This window comes from Styela clava, chromosome 5, assembly GCF_964204865.1.
Source record: "Styela clava chromosome 5, kaStyClav1.hap1.2, whole genome shotgun sequence".
Taxonomy (NCBI): domain Eukaryota; kingdom Metazoa; phylum Chordata; class Ascidiacea; order Stolidobranchia; family Styelidae; genus Styela; species Styela clava.
The window spans coordinates 20978778-20999120 of NC_135254.1; the positions used below are offsets into that span (position 1 = coordinate 20978778).

Genomic DNA, 20343 nt, shown 5'->3' on the forward strand with positions numbered 1-20343 from the left:
TGCCTGCTACAGCATCCTTTCATTATACGCAAACGCAGCCACTAGCGCAAAGGTATTGAGAAATGATTGGGAGTTAGTCTCGCGTAACCTCTACTTGTTGGGAAGTCTGATGAGCAGATTCTTTACAGATTACCGTACCAGCTTGAGTGTCTTTGTATAATAAATCCAATGTTTGTGAACGGAGCATAACACATTTAACCTACTGTAAGTCTAACTGTTAGAAATGATCTTAATACAACTAAATACTTCAATCAGTTAAATAGAAATTAGCACAAACATGTTTGATAAATGACATGTCCCAATACTACTGATAGTCATATTAGCCTTTTCGCGTGACTTCTGTATCTGAATGGATCCTGCCAACTCCGGACTCGACAATTACTACAAGCAGGCACGTGCCAAACTTTTTTGCTGTCCGGAGCGAGTTTCTGATAATGGTGCTCCTCATCCCTAACTTCAAAAATAATTTGGGAAATGAAGAGATTATAGATTATATCGTTATACTTAAGAATAAATAAATTAAAGGTCGAGTAAGATATTAAATAAATCATCAAACTAAGCAACAAACTCACATATAGAGGACTTGCACGGGTCACGTGACTTTGTTTACTGGACGGCAAAAAAACAAAAACGTCCATTTGGCTCCTGTCAGTTGCAAGTCGGATTATACGTTTCCGTTTTGTTTGGCTGTTGAAAATGGTTATTTCGTATTGTTCCGTTGGCTGTACGTATAGTATAGACCAGGGCTACTCAACTGGCGGACCGCGGTCCGAATCCGACCTTTCGAGTATTGGATTTGGACCGCTCCTAATTATTTATTTTGGATCATTAGCCCCACTTTTTGAATTTCCTATTATAAAATGACTTTCATAGTTTTGAATATATACAAAAAGAACTATAACACCACAATGAACAATTTTAATATGCTTCTATAATCATTAGTCGGCCGAGGAAGTGCTCGTTTAAGGATGCCGAAATATCATTTATGGAAAGACCGAACCCAAATAATTTTGAAGTTTTGTTTGCGGACCTTTCGATAAAAATAGTTGAGTAGCCCTGGTATAGACAACAAAATGGATCTTCAGTTATATTCCTCTGTTTTCAAAAGATCCGGAACGTCGCGCAATGTGGATATCATCTATCTGTCTATTGGCAAGACTGCTTGGTGTCAAGTCCAGAAGTCATCTCGCTTGTTTGTCACTGTTTGCGGACAGCACTTCGTTGATGGTGAGTGATAATGTGCCGTTATCAATTTCTTCAAATATTCATAAGCTCCCTGATTTCAATGGAAAGCAGATGACAAACTACTGGCATTGGTAGGCCTAGGCCTACTTGCAGACTTGACTTGTGTAAGGAATTATAATCATCAATTGCCATAAGGTATTGTTTCTTTAGTTAGCAGGTAATCTATTACTAAGTGTGAAAGGTTGAATAGATAACCAAAGTTTAAAACCCAGTGCTCATGCAAAAGATAACCAGAATTCAATTGAATTCGCCATCTAGGAATACGCTCGCCACCGCATCTCTGATCACCCTGGTAGTTTCACAAGTTCCAATTCCATGCGGGGATAGTTATGCGAGAGGATTGCAACTCTCCTACCACTGAGGGTTGTTCACACGGCCGCTGGTCGATTACGACATCCCCCACAATCAAGTTCATGACGGCGATCAATCATCCTCATTATCATGAGGCGAGATGACGATGAAGAGCATTTTTTCAACGATATCGTACATGCTCGACCTGATGCCAAAAAAATTGTAAACAATCTTTTGCCCAATTGCTTTTGTGCTGATTAGACGCTGATTAGAATTAATCACCTCAAGTTTTAACGTTTCCTTTTCCAACAAAACAATACCGCGACCATTATCATAGCTAAAATCGTTACCTACAAATTCACAATTTTATTTACGAAATTTGCAAATTCAACACTTCACTTGACGATTTTGATGATGCCACGCCCTAATTATTACTGCAAAAAAAGCTTCAAAATGCAACGAATGTAATCAACTCCGATGATGACTTCATTGATGGTCGAGTATAATGTTCACATTTTTGAAACATTATTTGGTCAAGAATGGCTTGGATCACTAAAAATACACGCCGAGATAAAGTCTATTAAAAGGGAATATGGCCTGTCATTTCTTATCTGGTTACAAGTTTTTTATACCGACTTTCCAAAACTCTGACTCGTCGTTTTCAAATTGACTTTATTTATATTATTCGAATGACGTCATAAGACTTTGAAAAAGCAATTTTTCGCGGAACACCGGTTGAAAATCACTGGTCTATACTATACGTACAGCCAACGGAACAATACGAAATAACCATTTTCAACAGCCAAACAAAACGGAAACGTATAATCCGACTTGCAACTGACAGGAGCCAAATGGACGTTTTTGTTTTTTTGCCGTCCAGTAAACAAAGTCACGTGACCCATGCAAGTCCTCTATATAAGATCGAATTCATTTATTAACAAAAAAGAAGTCACTTATTTCTATGTCCAATCGCTACTTTGCTGCCAACAAATGACTGAACGACATCTCTTTCACCTCGCTCATCAAGAATTTCGTTTCGACGCTAATCAAAGATAAACTCGACAAGCGCTAATTTGACATCGCAGACCTCAAATATGTTTTATCTGTTTCAACTTTGAGAAAGATAGTTCGCGACTAGCGATATGCAATGTAAGAAGTTGGAAAAATATCCCAGTCAAGCTCAACCAATAAAGCAAGAAAATCTTTAGCACAGTGGTTCTCCGCCAGGGGTTCGGTGGTCCGCGAAGCATTTTCGCAGGGTCTGCGATTAAATTAAGATTTTAGGAAATTATTTGCAGTTTATTATCGTTTTTTTTTGTAACACGCTCGGGCATTTGCTGCCTATGACAATAGCCTACAAAAACTATTTCGATTTATATCCCGTAGACCTATTGTGATAAATACGAGTTCTGACATCACAATGATAAATACGAGAACGCAGCTACAGTGATTTCAGGGGCATGTGGTCCAGTATGTTCCCCAGCTTTTCTTTTTAGGGGGGGTGTTTCAAAATTTAGGGGGTGGTAAATAATTTGCTGTTAGAGATAAAACGCGGCTGTTTGTATTCTTAAAAAAATGGTATGTATTTAAGAAACGATGTAGGCTACATGGGGGGCCCCCCAAGTTGATTGACGCGAGTCAAAATCCACAGCAGAATGTAATTGTAGGGCCAAAAAAGGGGAGCGAGGAAAAGTGCGGGACGACACGGCTGGGGTTCAGGGCGCGCTCAAGCGTCCTGAGAAAATTTTGAGAAATCGACACCAAAATAGGCTCTAAGCTTGATTTTAGATACACCTAGCATAGCAGTTTGTTATGTGATGAAATCAATAATTATAATATTTAGCTGATAGAATTCCCGGGGAATAGATAACAAGCACGGCTTTCAACCGTAAATATATACTACTACGTTTCAACAAGTAATTTGCAACTGATAGTGACTAATGAAGTTACTTGCTCATCTGGCATTGTATGAATGGCTACTTATGGCTTGTTTTGTTACACATTTCTAATTTTTTTGAACATGTTTGTTTGACTTTTGTATGAATTAAATTTTGGAATAAGCTCGTCAACGGATCATAATGTCGCATAATGTTGTATTCCTTCAGAACTGAAATATTTTGTTGGTAAGAAGACAAATCGCTGAAGTTTGATTCTTTTCAATAAAGAAATAAAAATGCTGTCATTCATCTAAAAAACGTCTGTTTTCAGTGCCTAGTTTTCGTTTTGTGATATCTTTAAGCTTTCTTAATATACGGCTGATATCTAAAATACTGCAGTGTGTAATCCTAATACCCATACGTAAACATAAGATACCGAAATAATTCAATTGTTACGAAATAAACGTGCTTAAACTGTGATAATGATGTAACAATAGACGGTATCTAAAACTCAAAAGGTACCACATGAAGGGTTAAACTATTTCACTCAAGTTCGGCGGGACATTTTAAATCGTCACGCGGGCCGTAATTGTCCCGCAGACTGCGGTTTAGAACCCCTTAGTGTGGAATCGCACCTCAAAATTAGGGGGGGGGGGGGGTGTTTGAAATTTTAGGGGGGGTGTTCACCCCCTATAGGGGGGGTGTAGGGAAATCACTGATGTGGTCACTGGTCACGTTCTTATTTGAAGCAATGTTTAATGTCATTGTTTGAAACGAACTATCTAATTTTTCTACATCCAACGTGTAACAAAGAAGATTGTGTTGCTTACTAAAACTTAACAAGCATGGCTAAATCAGGAAAGTACTTTTAAAGTTATCTTGAAATGGGGTTTACCTCAGTGTGAGAGGGTGGCAAGGAAAAACCGCAATGCGTTTTATGTTATGATGCCCTCAGCAACGAAGCCATCAAAGCTTAAGCGTCACTTGCAGCAGACACACCCATAGCATACCGAAGTGAAGTGACAAAAATTATGCGCAGGTGAAAGACGTTGACATCAGTTCTGCTTGTTCAATTTGTTACAACCCTATTTGTGCGAATCTGGTTTTTCTGATCTTATAAGCATCAAATCCGTCTCAAGGTTGACAGTGACATTCGTCTTGCTATATCAAAGAATAATATCAGGAACCTCGTCAGACAAGCGAGAGATTCCCATTGATTGTATAATAAAAAGCTTGGCCATTCTTGTCTGTGGTTTGTTTCCGCATTCCATAAAATGCCGTAAAACATCATACAACCCAACACGTTTAGTTTTTGGAATGACGTACAGGGGATCCGCGAGAGCAAAAAGGCGCCGGAAAAGGGCCACGAGCCATAAAAGGTTGGGAACCACTGCTTTAGCATATTTAGGAAAATCTCTGTTTCCACTTCACAAAAGTGACGTAACAGTAGGCCTACACATTTTAGCGGCCGCACAGCCAGATTTTCTGGCATGGTTGTAAACATTAACCCGTTTTGGCGTTTATAACTCAATGATTATCCTGTCTTCTTATATAGTTTAATTGCAGTAATGATAAATTAGTCCAAAAATAGTAGTGTCAGACAAGGTTCCCTCTAAGGTGAGCCATTGCGCAGTACCACCAGACCATTTGCGCAGTAAAATCTCATTCTCGCGCATATTATGTAACATTACGATTTCAAAGCGTGGCTCGCCACACTTTCTAACCTAACGCCTCGTTAGAATGCCCGTTTCATGTTTCACAAGTATTTTTGTTACCACTGTTCATTGTGATGTCACACACGTGTCTGTTATGTCCAAGTTCAAAAGTTCCCGGATTTCTCCTGAACCCTATGGAAAGAGCTATTTTGAGCCAGACTTACAATGCCAGCGCGGGCCGGTGCCCGTGGGCCAGTAATAAACATGGACAAAGTGTATAACCATTAAAAATTTACGAAAACAAGGAAAAGCTTTTTGAGTTAAATGTGTACGTACTTTGTTCGCATTCTGATAACATATTGTTGTTGTAATAGTTCACAAAGTTTGTAAATCAGTTAGCCTGAGTTAGGACTAGGGTTGGGTTGGGACCCCGGGAAATCCCGGCATTTGAACTGTTTTTCTCAATCCCGATCCTGCAATTATTTCCTACAAAAATCCCGGGATTTTAAAGCTTTGTTATCCACATATATTTATTCTCACAAATGGTAGATTATACGACTTTATTTAATACTTATTTTGTAAAAATGTCATCCACGCTTACAGTTTAAGTCATAAATATCCGCATTCCGGCATCAGAAATGATAATATTTTTAGCTTAAAATTGGGACATTTAATTTACAAACGGTGACGTGACAAGAAAGATCGAAGCCGACCCAAAAGATAAAAATCGGAATAAAATCCCGAATTCAACCCGATATTCGACAATTCAATCAACTATTCGATTCGATGAAAATATACTGTTTTGCCCACCCTTGCGATCTGTAATCACGCCAGTAATCTGGCGAAACGCGTGGTAGTCCAAAGTTTCCAAACACTGATGCATTGAAACTTGACGAAACCTTCATAAATTTGGTAAATTGCACTACTTCACGAAAGCGTGGTAGAATTGACGATTATTTCATATCTCGAACACAAAAGCGGTTATGTTTTCGGGTAGTTTCTGCGGTCTGAACAGTCGAATAAGCTTTTCGACATAGTAAATGCTATGATCTTTGTTTGCCATCAAATTATGCTCGGGCCTTGCACGAAATTCATAACGTGAAAAGATAGTCCAGCGGTGACAATTGTTTATAACAACTTTAATCTATTTAGTGTTTTTAGCGATAATAATTAATACTATTGAATGATTTTGGCAATGGGAGAAACATATTGAATTGTAACAAAAATGAATTAAGTTGTAAAAAAGTGAGCATACATGTGATAATAATAAGGGCGTAACGTGGTTACGTGGAACGGGGAAGGGCGAGCAAAATCGAAGCGTGTGATCCGCGGTGCGTTTGAAGACCACGTTGTAATATCGGTAATTATTAACCATTTATTCGCTTTGGACTATCGCACTCTTTATGAGTAGAAAATGTTCGTGTTTTGTGATAGGTGTCTGCGAATATTTAAAGAGCTGAATAGTGTGCCGCGACATAAAAAAAAAAGGTTGGGAACCACTGACTTAGATCCTCTAATATTTCTGCGTCAATATTACATGAAATGAATACGTGATTTTATTGCCAAGCAAGTTGTTTCAATCTTTCACTTAATCCACAAAAATCCCGGGATTATACGGTTCAATCACGGGATATCCCGATACCAGGATTTCAAAAACTGGCTCCGAAATCCCAACCCTAGTTGGGACCTCTTCTCAGCCTTAAAATATTCATGCTCTCGCAATGTAATATTTTCTTAGAGGGAACGCTGACAGACTAGGCTAAATTTTCTACCGGTTCTTTTAAATAACAGGGTTGAATGTTTGAAACATATAAACCAGTTTAAGGCACTAACTCGCACCCCCCCCCCCCCCCCATATTATGTTGCAATTGTAATATATAGGAAAAGTTCTTCTGGGGTCAATGGTCAGGGAATCATCCATTGTTTACTCACCATCACCACAGCCAGTCACACAAAACTATACATGTAATGTCAGCTTTCAATTAAATAATAACACATAGTCACATATATATATAAAACCAAATATGTGGAATAATGCCAACTCCACAGTTTGATTCTGATGCTCTCTGAAGCGTATACTGCCCCTTTTGCCCCCCTCTAGGCACGCCACTGACTACAAGAAAATAATTTAGAAGCATTATTTAAAATACTTCAACGACTTTCAAAAATCACTATAAAAGAACCCCGACTATCAAGAGCTGAGCCTGGAATACTTCGAAAAATATTATAGTAAATCTTAACGTGAGATCAAGTAAACCGCGGAACGATTATTCCATGCCGAAAACCGATCGTATTTTTTCGTCGCAATCTGTTTTTAGATATGAATAATCGTTTATTCATTATTTGGTCACGATTATTCCCAAACAAATTTATTTATCGTCGCATATAAAACGCATGGTTATTATTTTCTTGTCATTGTTGTAAACTGCTTGTATAAGTATAATAAGTGAGTATAAGTTTATTTCGACTCCATAATCAGCAATAGACGATAAAAAAATAGATAAAAACAAAAGTAAAAGTAACTGATTATAGAATCGGGAACTGCTTGTCTGAGGAAGTCTGATTTTGGTCAGACGAAACGTTGGTGTGCAGCAGGACTCTTGAATTGCATATTATAGTTTTGATTGATTCAGATTGCTTATACATCTCAAATCACTTTATTACGATATCTCCAATACCCACCAATCAATGTAGTTTTTCATTGTTTTTTTACTATCGTCGTCACCTTGCATTCCACACTATATATTATTTTATTCGTATTAGATTAAATTGGCCATTAGCCTAAGTTTTAACAGGCCGAAAGTTCAGTACATTCGAATCGTTTTGTGTGTTTACTTCTAATCCAAGCCTCGTTTCACAAGGTTTGTGTTTGTTGTGATTTTTTTTTTGTGAGTAGCCTACATTCTGGTGAGTGGGCACATGATATTTCTCATGTTTTAAACGTTTTAAGGTTTTGCTCGTTCTCCAGAATTTTCCATTTTTAATATGTGTGTATCGTCTATCTATCTAGGCCTATCTATCAAAGAAACAATACATGGCGAAACAAACAACTATACGGAAAATCAGGAAGTGGGCAAAATCTAATGCTGCTGATACGTTCCCACTTACACCAAACAAATAGCAAGCAAAACATCATTGGATATACCGGCTAAATCATTGAAAATACTGACACTGAACACCTCAGACGTATTAAAATTAGAAACAAATACATGTTTTTTGGTGCCCAACTGCCTATTTTATTCAATTAGGACATTCGATTATAGACTGGAGGCTTAAAGTGTCATTACCATTGAAAAACTATTTCGGGATCACCAAATAAGGAATCTCATTTTGTTCATCTCTTTGGGACGCATGTGTTCAAGGAATAAATATTAAAGAATCTTACAGCAATAAAAAACCCATCATGCATTGTTTAAATTGTTTTCTGTACCCATATCTCTCTCAGAATCGGATCATACATGTCCACGTACTTAAAGTTCGGCGGCCGCCTCCTAGGAAAGCAAGAATGTCTATAGGGAAATAACTACGCACTCTACGTTGATTTATTTGACTTTTTTGTATACCAACGCAATACTTTGCACATTTATAGTGTTGTATACTACATCCATGCGTCCCTCGGCCGACTTTTGAGACCATGATACAACTGACAAGCTGAAATAAATCCCCATCTTTACTCTATAGTGGAAATCGAAGCTTTCCTCGTGTTTAAGTATAACACGAACTAGTCACCGTTATACACGGTCTGTTCTGTGTCTTTACTATAAGCATTCACATTTTATGGCCTCAGGGGGTAGGGCTAGGCAACGAAGCGTGCAAATTGAAAAATAAATAAATTTGGCTACATTCTACAATGACTTATAACTATGATGGTAATGTTATTTTGCTTCACAAAGAGATTATTTTCCAAAGAATTCAGCACTCTCGGATTAGACCTGAACATATTGTGCATATATCCAACATTTACCATACCAATTACTTCGACATTGTGTTCGACTGATTGGGTTATGCCAGTTAGGTTTACTCACCCATCCTTTGTAGTTTCGAACTACTTATACGCGTGACTTATTTTCACCATTATTTCTGCAGAACTCGTTGAAGCGTCATGCAAAAACAAGTAGTGGACAGTCGTAGTAGTGATGGTAATGGGAAACGCCACAAAAAATGTAAATGCTAGTGTGAATTTTTACAATAATAAAGGCAAACAAGAGAAGCAATCAAGTAGTCTAGTCGCAAATTATCGGAGGGTTTCATCCGCCACTCTTCGATGCACTAATTTAAAAAGTTCATTTGGTATAAAATTAAGAGAAGGAGCTTATCGGAAATGCATGGAATTCAAAAAGCGCTGTTATCTTTTTGACTTCGACGTCAATGTAAAAGTGGCATCAGAAAAAAATGTGATCCTATAACTTAACCCTAACCATTCATTCAGTCTATCCAAGTTGCCAAATATAATATAGACTGTCTTCATAATTGGGGTTGAAAGAAGTATATAAGCCCATTCTATATCTGTGAACATTTTGTAATTTTAATTGAAAGTGGTCGACCGAAAATATATATAAATGCTGTTTCAATGTAGCCGACCTGAGAATATCGATAAAGTATTCAAAAACTTTCCAGCTTATTTATTAGAACAATTTGTATAATCAGTATACACATACACGTAACATCCTATTTAATGTGACACGCCGAAGCGCTCGAAGTTCTTCGAAAAGCTTTATCAGTACGCTTTCGAAAAATAACGGTGAAATGAAATGCAGAATTACTATTTTAATCGCTATATCAGTTTGTGCGAGATGTGAAATGCAAGCGAGTGAAACTTATACGCACTCTGCTAGTCTGAGATCCGGAAATATAAAACTGTATTGGAAATTCAACCAGACGGATATTATTCTTGAGGTGAGTAAATTTCTCAAGATATATAATTTTGGATAACCAATTGACGGAGGAAGTGAATTCAATTTTAAAGCAATTTCACCATTTTTCTCATTTTTTTTATATATTTGATAGGTTGTGGGACAGACAACTGGATGGATCGGAATTGGTTTTTCACCAAATGGAGCTATGAAATCTGCAGATATTTTTGTCGGATGGGTAAAGAATGGAACGGTCAGAGTAACGGTTAGCAATCTAAATTAGTTATAAGAAACCATGTGGAAGAACTGCAATTGAGTTACTGTACTTAGTCGAGGAATGAATGTTTCACGAAAGTACTGTGACTCATTATATATATATATGATTTCTTCTACCAATCATGTTTATCGTCCCATTTATTTGAAGCTCTTTGAAGTATAGTTACGTGATACATATATATATGAATCGAACGGTGACCGTACATTTCAACCCTCGTACATTTGAACCTATGTGTATATCAGCGGGTTCAATCTATATGCGGGTGCTAAAACCCATGGGTTAGGGTTAGTATGGGTTCAACTATCCGTAAAACAAAAAAAAATTCATAGGTACAATAGCATACAGGTGCAATTGTCATGGGTTCAAATGTACGTGGGTTCAAATGTAATGGAACCGAATCGAACTGCGATCCAGAATCACAAACAATATTCGAAGAAATACAACTGAGACACCTCGAAAGTCATTGGGCTTACATGCTATTATTTTTGTTATAAAGGATAGGCATGGCACTGACAACACCTTTCCTCCTCTTGATCCTGAACAAGACATCAACGTATTAGCAGGAGCAGAGCGTGATGGTTGGACAATGTTCAAATTCTCTCGACAACTTGCTGCTTGTGAGACAGAATATGACAGAGAAATCACGGTATTTTACTATTAAACTTACACACGGGAGAATACAACTTTGATCTCTACATGAACGCAATTCATTTATATTTCACAAATGGGTACTCCCGTGGTGTGTGTACCAGGTTAGGCCATAATTCAAATCCGATTTCCCTTATTTTAGTTCTGTTACGAGTTCGGGGGCTGTCTGTGTTAGCCAAGTGAATATACCCCCTGCCCTGAAGCCTTTCAGTCCTTTTACACAACTTGATGTAAAGTAGGCGAAAAAAACACGCCTTACCTCCTTATTGGTTGGTACACATACTTCTGGAGCGCACACAGTTGTTAGTTTTCATTTATGTCCAAGCCATTCCGGCGCATCAGCATAACATATTGTGCGTTATTGCGACTTCGTGGAATTTGCTTCAAAATTTATCGCGTTTGTATTTATTATATGTTTCTTATTATATGTAGGATTAAAATATTATACCATTATATACCCATACATGTTATGATTGCTTCATAGCAAAGCACTCAACGGTTGATTTGGGCGTATGGTGATAGCGATCCAGCTGGAAATGATATTGTTCCATATGATTACCATGGAACAAAAAGAGGTGAGTCCATTTAAAGCTGAAATATAAGCTGTATAGCGATTATGAAACGCACAAAAACAACATACAGTTGATTCAAGCAATTAATATAATTTAATTTATGTATTTAATCATGTGCTTTTCATATATTGAAGCCAAAAGAAAATTAAATCTATCTCTATTAAATCTTGATACGCTACCAAATTTCTGCTGGGTATCAGAAAAATAACCATCGTAATTGTTAAATTCGTGAGAAACATTTTTGCTACCAATTACTGTCAAAGATGAAGTGACGCGTTTGAACAGTGGATAACAACAATGTCTGCGTCACAACTAATAGGTTTCGAATTACAACGCAAACTCAGGTCAACTAGGGTGTAACAAAGGGGTTTATGTCTAACTGTGATATTCCGATGTTCATATAAAAAGAGAGTATATCGAAAGAGCAAATCTATTGATGCCAAAGTTTTCGCTTGTCAATTAGCAAGATAGTATCTACGCCACTTCATATTATTTTATTTCCTTAAAGTTATCTGGTCTAAATGAAGTCAAGTTGTTCATCTTCAGTGTCAATTACCCGCTGGCACGCATTTAAATAAATACACTTGTTTGATTGTCAAAAAATAAATGAACTATTCTTTATCTAAATTTTTAAAATGATTTACATAGTCAACTTTTCTCAATTTATATAACAGTAAATTTTATTAATTTGAGTATATATATATAAATATTATTTTTATTCACTTTAACAATAGGACTTGTTACACTACTTTAGGTGCAGAAAGCATGTACTTTCTACAGTCTCCCGAACGGCCTACGGATCTTCCAGTCGGACCGGTATATGAAACATTTGATATACTCGTTTCGGATTTCAAAATACCTGCGAATGATACATACTATAACTGCAAACTATTCAAACTTCCCGCATTTACGAAAAAGCATCACATAGTGAAGGTTGGTATAATTTTGAATGCCGTGCAGTCACTTTTATATATCCTTTTTGTGAATTGGTCTAATTGTTTTATCAGATTTAATATAGATTTGTGCTAGTCATTTTAATTTCACGTGGTTGTTGCAAATGAATGTTATACAAGCCATAAAGCCAATCATCAAAATAAAGATGTGATTTTCGAAAAAGGTATTTGTGACTCAGACCCATGGGATGGGAAATTCTAATGAAATATCTGAATTCTGACTCTAGAGTTGGCTTCGATATCATTTCCATATCTGTTGAAAAAATAATTCCTTACCTCGAAAATTGAAAATTTCAACTTGGCAAGCAGAATCCGACTGCCACATCAGCAGAAAAGCTACGGATAGCGACGTTTTTGATAACCCATCTCGATATAACTAGTTATTGCCACCAGAAAAACTTATGGTTATTATCGTTCTCATTCGGCAAGACGGGGAATATCACTGTTTTTTCAACTTGTACCCATTTTCGCCCAAAAACAGGTACTCCGTTAGTATGTGAATCAAGATATCGGACACCGGAACGTAGTATGTGTACCAGATTAGGGTTAGGTCCTAATTTTAGGCACAAATACTACGGGAGTCACTTGGCTAGTCCCCGAACTCGTAATATAACTGAAATAGGGAAAATTGGAAAAGAATTATTGCCTAACACTAATCTGGTACACAATTTACGTTCCGGTGTCTGCCATCTTGGTTCGCATACTACAGTGGTACCAAAAACAAGCCATTTTTATCATTTTCAACCTACCAATACGACCTCTTAATTTCAAAACAAATACTTCTTTGCACTCATATTTGCATCAATTTTTATTACACGGGTTTTTTCAATAATTTTAACATATTTCATGGCATTCTCATATTTAGTTTGAACCAGTAATTCATAAAGGAAATGAGCTTAATGTTCACCATATGTTGCTTTATCGTTGTGGAGATGTTCTGAAGGTAAAGTACTTGCGTTAATTGTTGTTCAAAAGATGAAAAACATCTGCCCTCTCCAAATCAAATAGACACTTGAGTTTCAATGCTAATAAGCGGAGAATGCAACCGCTGCTTCGGTGAACTCATTCAACGAAATTTCCACGTCTAACCATTTCATACAACTTCCAACTAACTATACAGTCATTAAAATGTAGTGCCAGAGGTTCCACGTTATGAATTAATGTCCTGAATCAGCGAAACGAACAAACGAACGAACAAAGTCCAAGACACAAACTAGTTTCAGAATATATCTATGAAAGTTTTTAAAATTTCGCTTGCCCTCAACCAAAGCAAAGTAGTTTATTGGTAATTTGAACGAGCACCGACATATATAATGCTGTATAATCATTATTGAGACAGAAAATACATATTGTTGAAATTGCTTCGAAACATATCAAATCAACACCTTCAGGAGGACAGTTAGGGAGTTGAATTCTATAAGGCATATTATGTTGTTTAAATTTTTTAAATATCGCGTTTCCGTAATGGTATTAAAGAAGACAGACACTTTGCATTCTTGTTGCTGTAAAGTTATATGTATTTTGTGCCTGTGTTAAAAAATATATTTCGAATTTACTCATTCTCAGAATAAAACAGATCTTGGAGTGGATGAACGTTGTTATAGTCCTAATATGGAACATTTTGAAACCTGCACCGTCGTTATAGCTATTTGGGCAATTGGTGGTCAGGTAAGTTAGGTTGTTGTGTTTGCATCACCATAGTTTTGAAATCAAGAAAATAAGTATATATAATTCTTAATAATGGAAATAGATAATATCTGCATTGCTTCAGACTCAAAGATTGCAATGTAATTTAGTTTGCGTTTAAATTTCAACTAGACTATTCCAGTCTTGTCATTATGGATTGACTAAAATAAAGCAAAGTGTGGCTTTTTATAGATACATCATCACTTTTCATTTCTTAAATACAATATTTTTCTTCACCAGGCTGTGGTTTATCCCTACGAAGCAGGGTTTTCTGTTGGTGGAGAAAATGATCCAATATATATACAACTGGAAACACATTACGATAATCCTAATCTGGAGTCAGGTTAGCGAAAAACGCTATGAATAAATAATGTTGAATTTGTATTTCTTATTTTGACATGTTTATATTCGCTTGCCATTTAATTGTCAAAATAATTGTTAAACTTCATTTAATCGGGTCTACAATTTTCGGATTAGGCCATCAGCGATATAGTCTCTACCTCTCAAACTAAGTGAAAAGATGGGCATGTCAATGTTAAGTAGGTTTAATGACTTCGCTAAGCAAACAAATATTTATGTTGATTAAAAAAGGTATTACTAATAGCTCCCATAATACATTACCGGGCACTCTACTCATAGAAAAGGAATGCGGCACATCTTTCCAAAATGTGGAATATGGTAAGCCTAAATTATTTACTAAACTCGTTTTTAAACATACCTACTATACAAACTACTGTGACGGACCGAATTCTATTGGTCTCCAAGAAGATGTAATAATGCCATCAAATCGAGAGTAAATTCGATCGCCACTGTTTTACTGCCAAGCGCATGCTACAAATCCAACACACTGAGATGCAATATTTTCATAGGAATCATCGACAATTCTGGTCTCCGTTTCACCTACACTTCAACTTTGAGAAAATATGACATAGGTGTTTTGGAGACTGGGTCCGCAGTGTTTGGGCTTGACCACATCATACCACCTGGAGCTGAGACTTTTACAAGCATATCACACTGTACACCAGACTGCATTGAAAACGTATGTAACTATATGCGTTCTACTGATATCAATATCAACTAAAATAGTCATTCAGTGTATGCTTAAATAGGACGAAAAATGAACTCGAAAAAAAAGGTTAAAAAAATTCATAAAATTAACAAAGTGAATAATAATTGCACGATGCCTCGTTCTTATAACATGAATTGTTATATAATATTGCTGTCATGGTCAAGTTTATTTTTCCACCCAGTAAAAAAATAACATTCACAGTTCAAAGAAATATCTATAGCAGCGGCACCCAAGGTTCGAGTATCTAATTAAACATTTTAAGTTCTAACATTTTGGTTATTAATCAGATTACTGTTTTTATTGATGCTTTGGTAGTCAAACTACTGAGTGAAAATAATGAGTTTTTTATAATTTTAAGTGTGAGATTGATTTTCAAAAGTATGATATGAATTATATAAATAGGAGCTTAAGATGAAAATACTGATTTAATGCCAATTGTCCCCTTCACTGGCGATAACTATATAAAAAAAATTTCTTTAAATAAACTCCTCAGATTACCATTTCTCACACAGAGAATGACAGATTCTGGTGTTGAAAACATCACTGTATTCAATGTCGTCCTTCATTCACATCTTGTTGGACGAAAGTTAAGACTGAGACATATTAGGAATGTTTCAGGAAACAGATAAATATATCTATCATCTATCTATCTATATCAATATGTTGTTGATGTTGCTATGTAACTTTTACTCTATATTACAAATTCCTAATGATATTTTGAAATTTTTTTCTAAAAATAATACAAATTTATTCATCAGAAACGGGGTTGAACTACCTTACCTCGCTATGGATAATAATTATGACTTCAACTATCAAGATTCTCGAGCTTTGCATCCACCAGTGGTTGTGAAAAACACAGACTCTTTTCAGATGGAATGTGTTTATAACACCGAAGGCCGAGATACAATCACTGAGGTAATTTATCGACAAGCATAGTACAACGTAGAGTATATAGCTTACAAATTGATGTAGAAAATGTGGTTTGAATGTTATATTGTCAATACCGATATATCTCATTTCTCCTTACTGTTACTAAACAGTCATCACCTAGGCCTAGGACAAAGAGACATAGGTCAGCGGTCATAAAGATCTGTAAATTGTCATTTGTATAATTCGTTTGTATAGACCAGCGTTTCCCAAACTGTGTTCCGCGGAACACTATTGTTCCGCGAGCGTCTTTCGAGTGTTCCGTGGAGAAGGAATCAAAAATATCGCCATTGCGATCTAGGGATCGTGAAGTTGTCGCCAAACTGACCGTTCAATATCGCGTTATCGTCGGCCTAAAGCGGAATAACTGAGGTAGAGTAGTGGCATTTTCGTGACCGTCGGTGTAGCTTTTTGTCTGTTAAGTTTACATAGACTTACCATACGTCCCGTTTAGGCGGAACAGTCCCACTTTTTGACGTTTTGTCCCGGCGTCCCGACCGGTCAGCCAAAAGTCCCGCTTTGGCGTTCACCCAGTCAGCATGATACATGAACATTACCAATTAGCATGTTCTCGATACTGTTGTTGCTGTGTGGCGTACCGGTGGTAGCATACTTACTGAAGGTGGATGCGTGGTTTTTTTTTGTTTCGTTGTTTTTCGCTAACATTATTAGCGGTTAATTGCTACAATTTGTTACGTGTGAGCCCCAGACGCCAAAAGGGCGCTTAACGTAAAGTCCTTTCTATTTATTGAATTGAAACCGATTTTTAGACAGACACCGCATGCACTCTCGATGACAATATAATCAATGAAGACAGCCTGGATGATTTTAAATGTGTGCCTAATGTAAAATCGGTAAATTTGATGTTGAAAAAAACACAGCTATGGCCTTTGGAGGCGTCCCGCTTTGAGGTCACAAAAATATGGTAACCCAAGTTTACAGCAATCCTTTTGGTTTTGTTATAAGCAAACAAGTAGGTCTAAAGAATAAAGGCAAAAGGTCAACTCTTCTTCCTCCGTCTAAGCCTGGTTTTACTATGAAATGCTGAAAAATTACTCATGTTCGCTAAATTCAATTCAGCAGATAAATAAACTGCAGCTCGCGAAATTGCAGCAAGTAACTTTTATCTCCATTAGAGGTAACATTGGAGGCAAACACTACGTGATGGAAAGTAAACGACATAGACAGGTAAAAAATTGTGAATTGGTGAATTTATTGATTCATATACACAGCATTTAAATTAGGAAACAATAAAAAATTTATAATAAATGCAATATGTAAAATATTCAATCATATTTCAGGTATGTTTAATCGTAGTAGTATATATTTACGGTTGGACACAATTCTGTTAGTTTTCGCGGCGCATTTGGCAACTCGTCACGGCGAACCCATTGGGAACCGCTACATTACACCGTTTTTCTTTATCAATTTTAGCTTTCCATTTTTTGGTGTTCCGTGAGGCGAGATAAAAAGTCTAAGTGTTCCGTGGCCGAAAAAGTTTGGGAAACGCTGGTATAGACTATAGGATCTTGCGGATATTGCGATCTATAGGATAAGTTGGATTGAAGCAAGATCTCTCGATTGAAAGTGCAAATATACCTTATAGAAATTTTACAAGCGATCTCTATTGTTCAGTTAGCTACATCTAAATAAATCTACTGTATTGTATCTACCTTGTTGCGAACCTGGCAGATTTACTTTAATAAAAGTTACAGCAGGTATATATAAATTGCAGGGCGGACTCAGTACAATGCAAGAAATGTGCCTTTCATTTGTATTTTATTATCCGAAACTTGACTGGGGATATTGCTTATCGTCAGTTTCATATCAGTTAGTTTGGCCTCATCTTGGAATAGATATGACCAAGATAGAACAGTAAGTATGTAAATTATGAGCTAAATTTCTTTAGTTCTATTTTTAGCCAATCTGTCATTTTCACAGGATAGCTGGAACCGACCCGGCACTACTAAAGTCATACCGTTTTGTGGGCCCTTCCGAAGTATCTGGAACGACAGTATTTGAATACCTGAGTGAGGCAAGTTATTTGCAGTGTTTTACAATATAAAATTTACATATAATAGTTACTGGCTAGCACAATTTATATTTTTTTACTCAAAAGGATCGCAGTATGATTTATAAGGCGATCAATGATAATCTAATTGAACACAATAATGCGAAAAGCACAAATATTAATTTTACTTTACATAAAACGCCCTTCAGTAATCCTTTTAAATATATATTCCTTACCAGCAGAATTGGACTCGGGAAGAAATTCAACAGTTTGAAACCTTTTACAACACAGCAGAACATTATGAAGTCTGTACCCCGTTGGATAGAAACAAATCGGTAACTACATTATATAACAATAGTTTTAGGTATGAGAACATCATTCCATTATCGGAATCAATAATTTTATTTTAAAATTAAAAAAGGATAGAACGCTGGATAAAATATAATCAATGATATTTATCGTTTTATAGATTATCAAGCAGTTTGAAGTAATGAACATCTCATCACCGTACGTTAAACCAAGCAAGACTTGTCTGCAGACACAGAAATTGCTCTCCGAAATTGAAGAGGATTATAATGTCTGCCCCTCAGCTACGACTATTCCTTATGAAAGTACAACAAGCGACAGCACAATTTTGAAGTTTTCTCTGTGCTCGCCTCTCGCCGGTGTGGCTCAACGGGCTAAGCGTTAGGAATACGCTCGCCACCGCACCTCTAATTACTCTGCGTGGGTTCGCAGGTTCGAATCCCATGCAGGGATGGTTATGTGCGAGAGGATTGCTGGACTCCTCGCCGTCGTTGGGTGGTTCACGTAACCGCTGGTCGGTTACGGCTTCCTCCACCACCAAGTCCATGCTTCCGAAAAACAAACAATACAGTAAAAACTAATCCCATACCCGACTTGGAATGGTAACCGGACGAGAGGCCGTGGTTCGCCATATGGATAAGCCGTCTTATCGGCTTTCCTCTCCCCCGGGATAAATATGTAAATCCTATCCTATCCTACCGTCTCTTTAGTTTTATTTATATTTGGATGAAATTTCACTAATTGTGCAAGTTGTCGAATTGTTTAAGTTCGATCTGAACTTATGTAAAAAGCGTGTCCCCTATGAAAGGAGGAATCGTATGAGAAAACATAAATAGAGGTTTCAAAACATCGTCTATTCCTATATAGCCTGAAAATAATGTTGTACTCATTTTGTATTACTATATGCTAACAAAATACAATAGTTAACTGTCTTTTGCAATACTTCGCAATGCGAATATATACTTTTTTTATATTTTTGATAATATAGACAAATTTGCTCTAATTTGTTGAATTCGGTTTTCAATCCTTACCTTACATTTCGTTTTGAAATTGTGTCTTGGTTAAGTAGGTTTCCTAAGTATTTCTCCAACGTTTTTGGTGACAATAGTTGAACATGCATAAATAATGTTTGATATTTCTGTTACAACTAAACCAAATCCGAAATCCTGCTTCAATGGTGTGGACAGTTGCTTCATTGCGTACTGCTTTCTACCTTTTTGTTGCTCTCGTTAAATATAATTTGGGTACCTCAGTCTAGCTTGAAGATCTTGTTCTTTGAGAAAAAATATCTTGCCTTCAATTCTTGTGGGAATCGTTCAGTCTCTTCTTATGGTTGATTTGGCCGAGGAGTTGATGGTGGATGGTAATATTTCTTGTACATTACCACTGTTCTAGTTTTGTTTAGGATATGGTCAGGGTAAAATATTTTGTTTTTGGCATTCGTTTCTATATGTTCTGATATTTGAACTTTCCTCTTTTTTTTTCGATGATTTTGCATTGAATGCGGGGAATGTTAGGCCATGTGCGAAGGATTTCTGGACATTCTCGTCGCCGTAGGGTGGTTCACGTAACCGCTGGTCGGTTACGACTTCCTCCACCATCAAGCCCATATGCTTTCAAAAACAAATAACTGGCTAACTAATCTCATACCCGACATGGACTGGCAACCGGACGTGAGCCGTAGTTCGACATATTATTAGGCGGATAGGGTAAATATATAAATCCCAATCCCTAAGGTCGGCATATACCGTCAAATACTCAGGTCTCCTACACTATGCTTATTTTAATAAATTCATGTTGATAAGGAAAAAAATTTCATCATTTGCAGTTTTCCTAATTACTGATACCATCGTAAATAAATATTAAGGGGTGTGCAACCTTTAATACAGGAAGGCCGTAGAAACAACTTGATGAAACCACGGACCGCACTTTATTTAACATAGTTTATCTAGTAGTTGCAGGTACATTTTGGT

The 20343-nt window shown here is 36.7% G+C and overlaps 1 protein-coding gene across 1 annotated transcript; it reads left to right on the top strand.

Moving 5' to 3' along the window:
* The first annotated feature begins 8892 nt into the window (after positions 1 to 8892).
* On the top strand, positions 8893 to 18118 carry LOC120344752 (DBH-like monooxygenase protein 1 homolog). Its single transcript, XM_078113173.1, has 13 exons — positions 8893 to 9964; positions 10076 to 10186; positions 10695 to 10844; positions 11331 to 11421; positions 12173 to 12351; positions 13237 to 13314; positions 13938 to 14039; positions 14298 to 14400; positions 14927 to 15096; positions 15639 to 15731; positions 15883 to 16041; positions 17789 to 17928; positions 17995 to 18118. Exons 1-13 carry the CDS (start codon positions 9815 to 9817, stop codon positions 18116 to 18118), a joined length of 1650 nt encoding a protein of 549 aa, XP_077969299.1. The 5' UTR covers positions 8893 to 9814.
* Positions 18119 to 20343: the final 2225 nt, after the last annotated feature.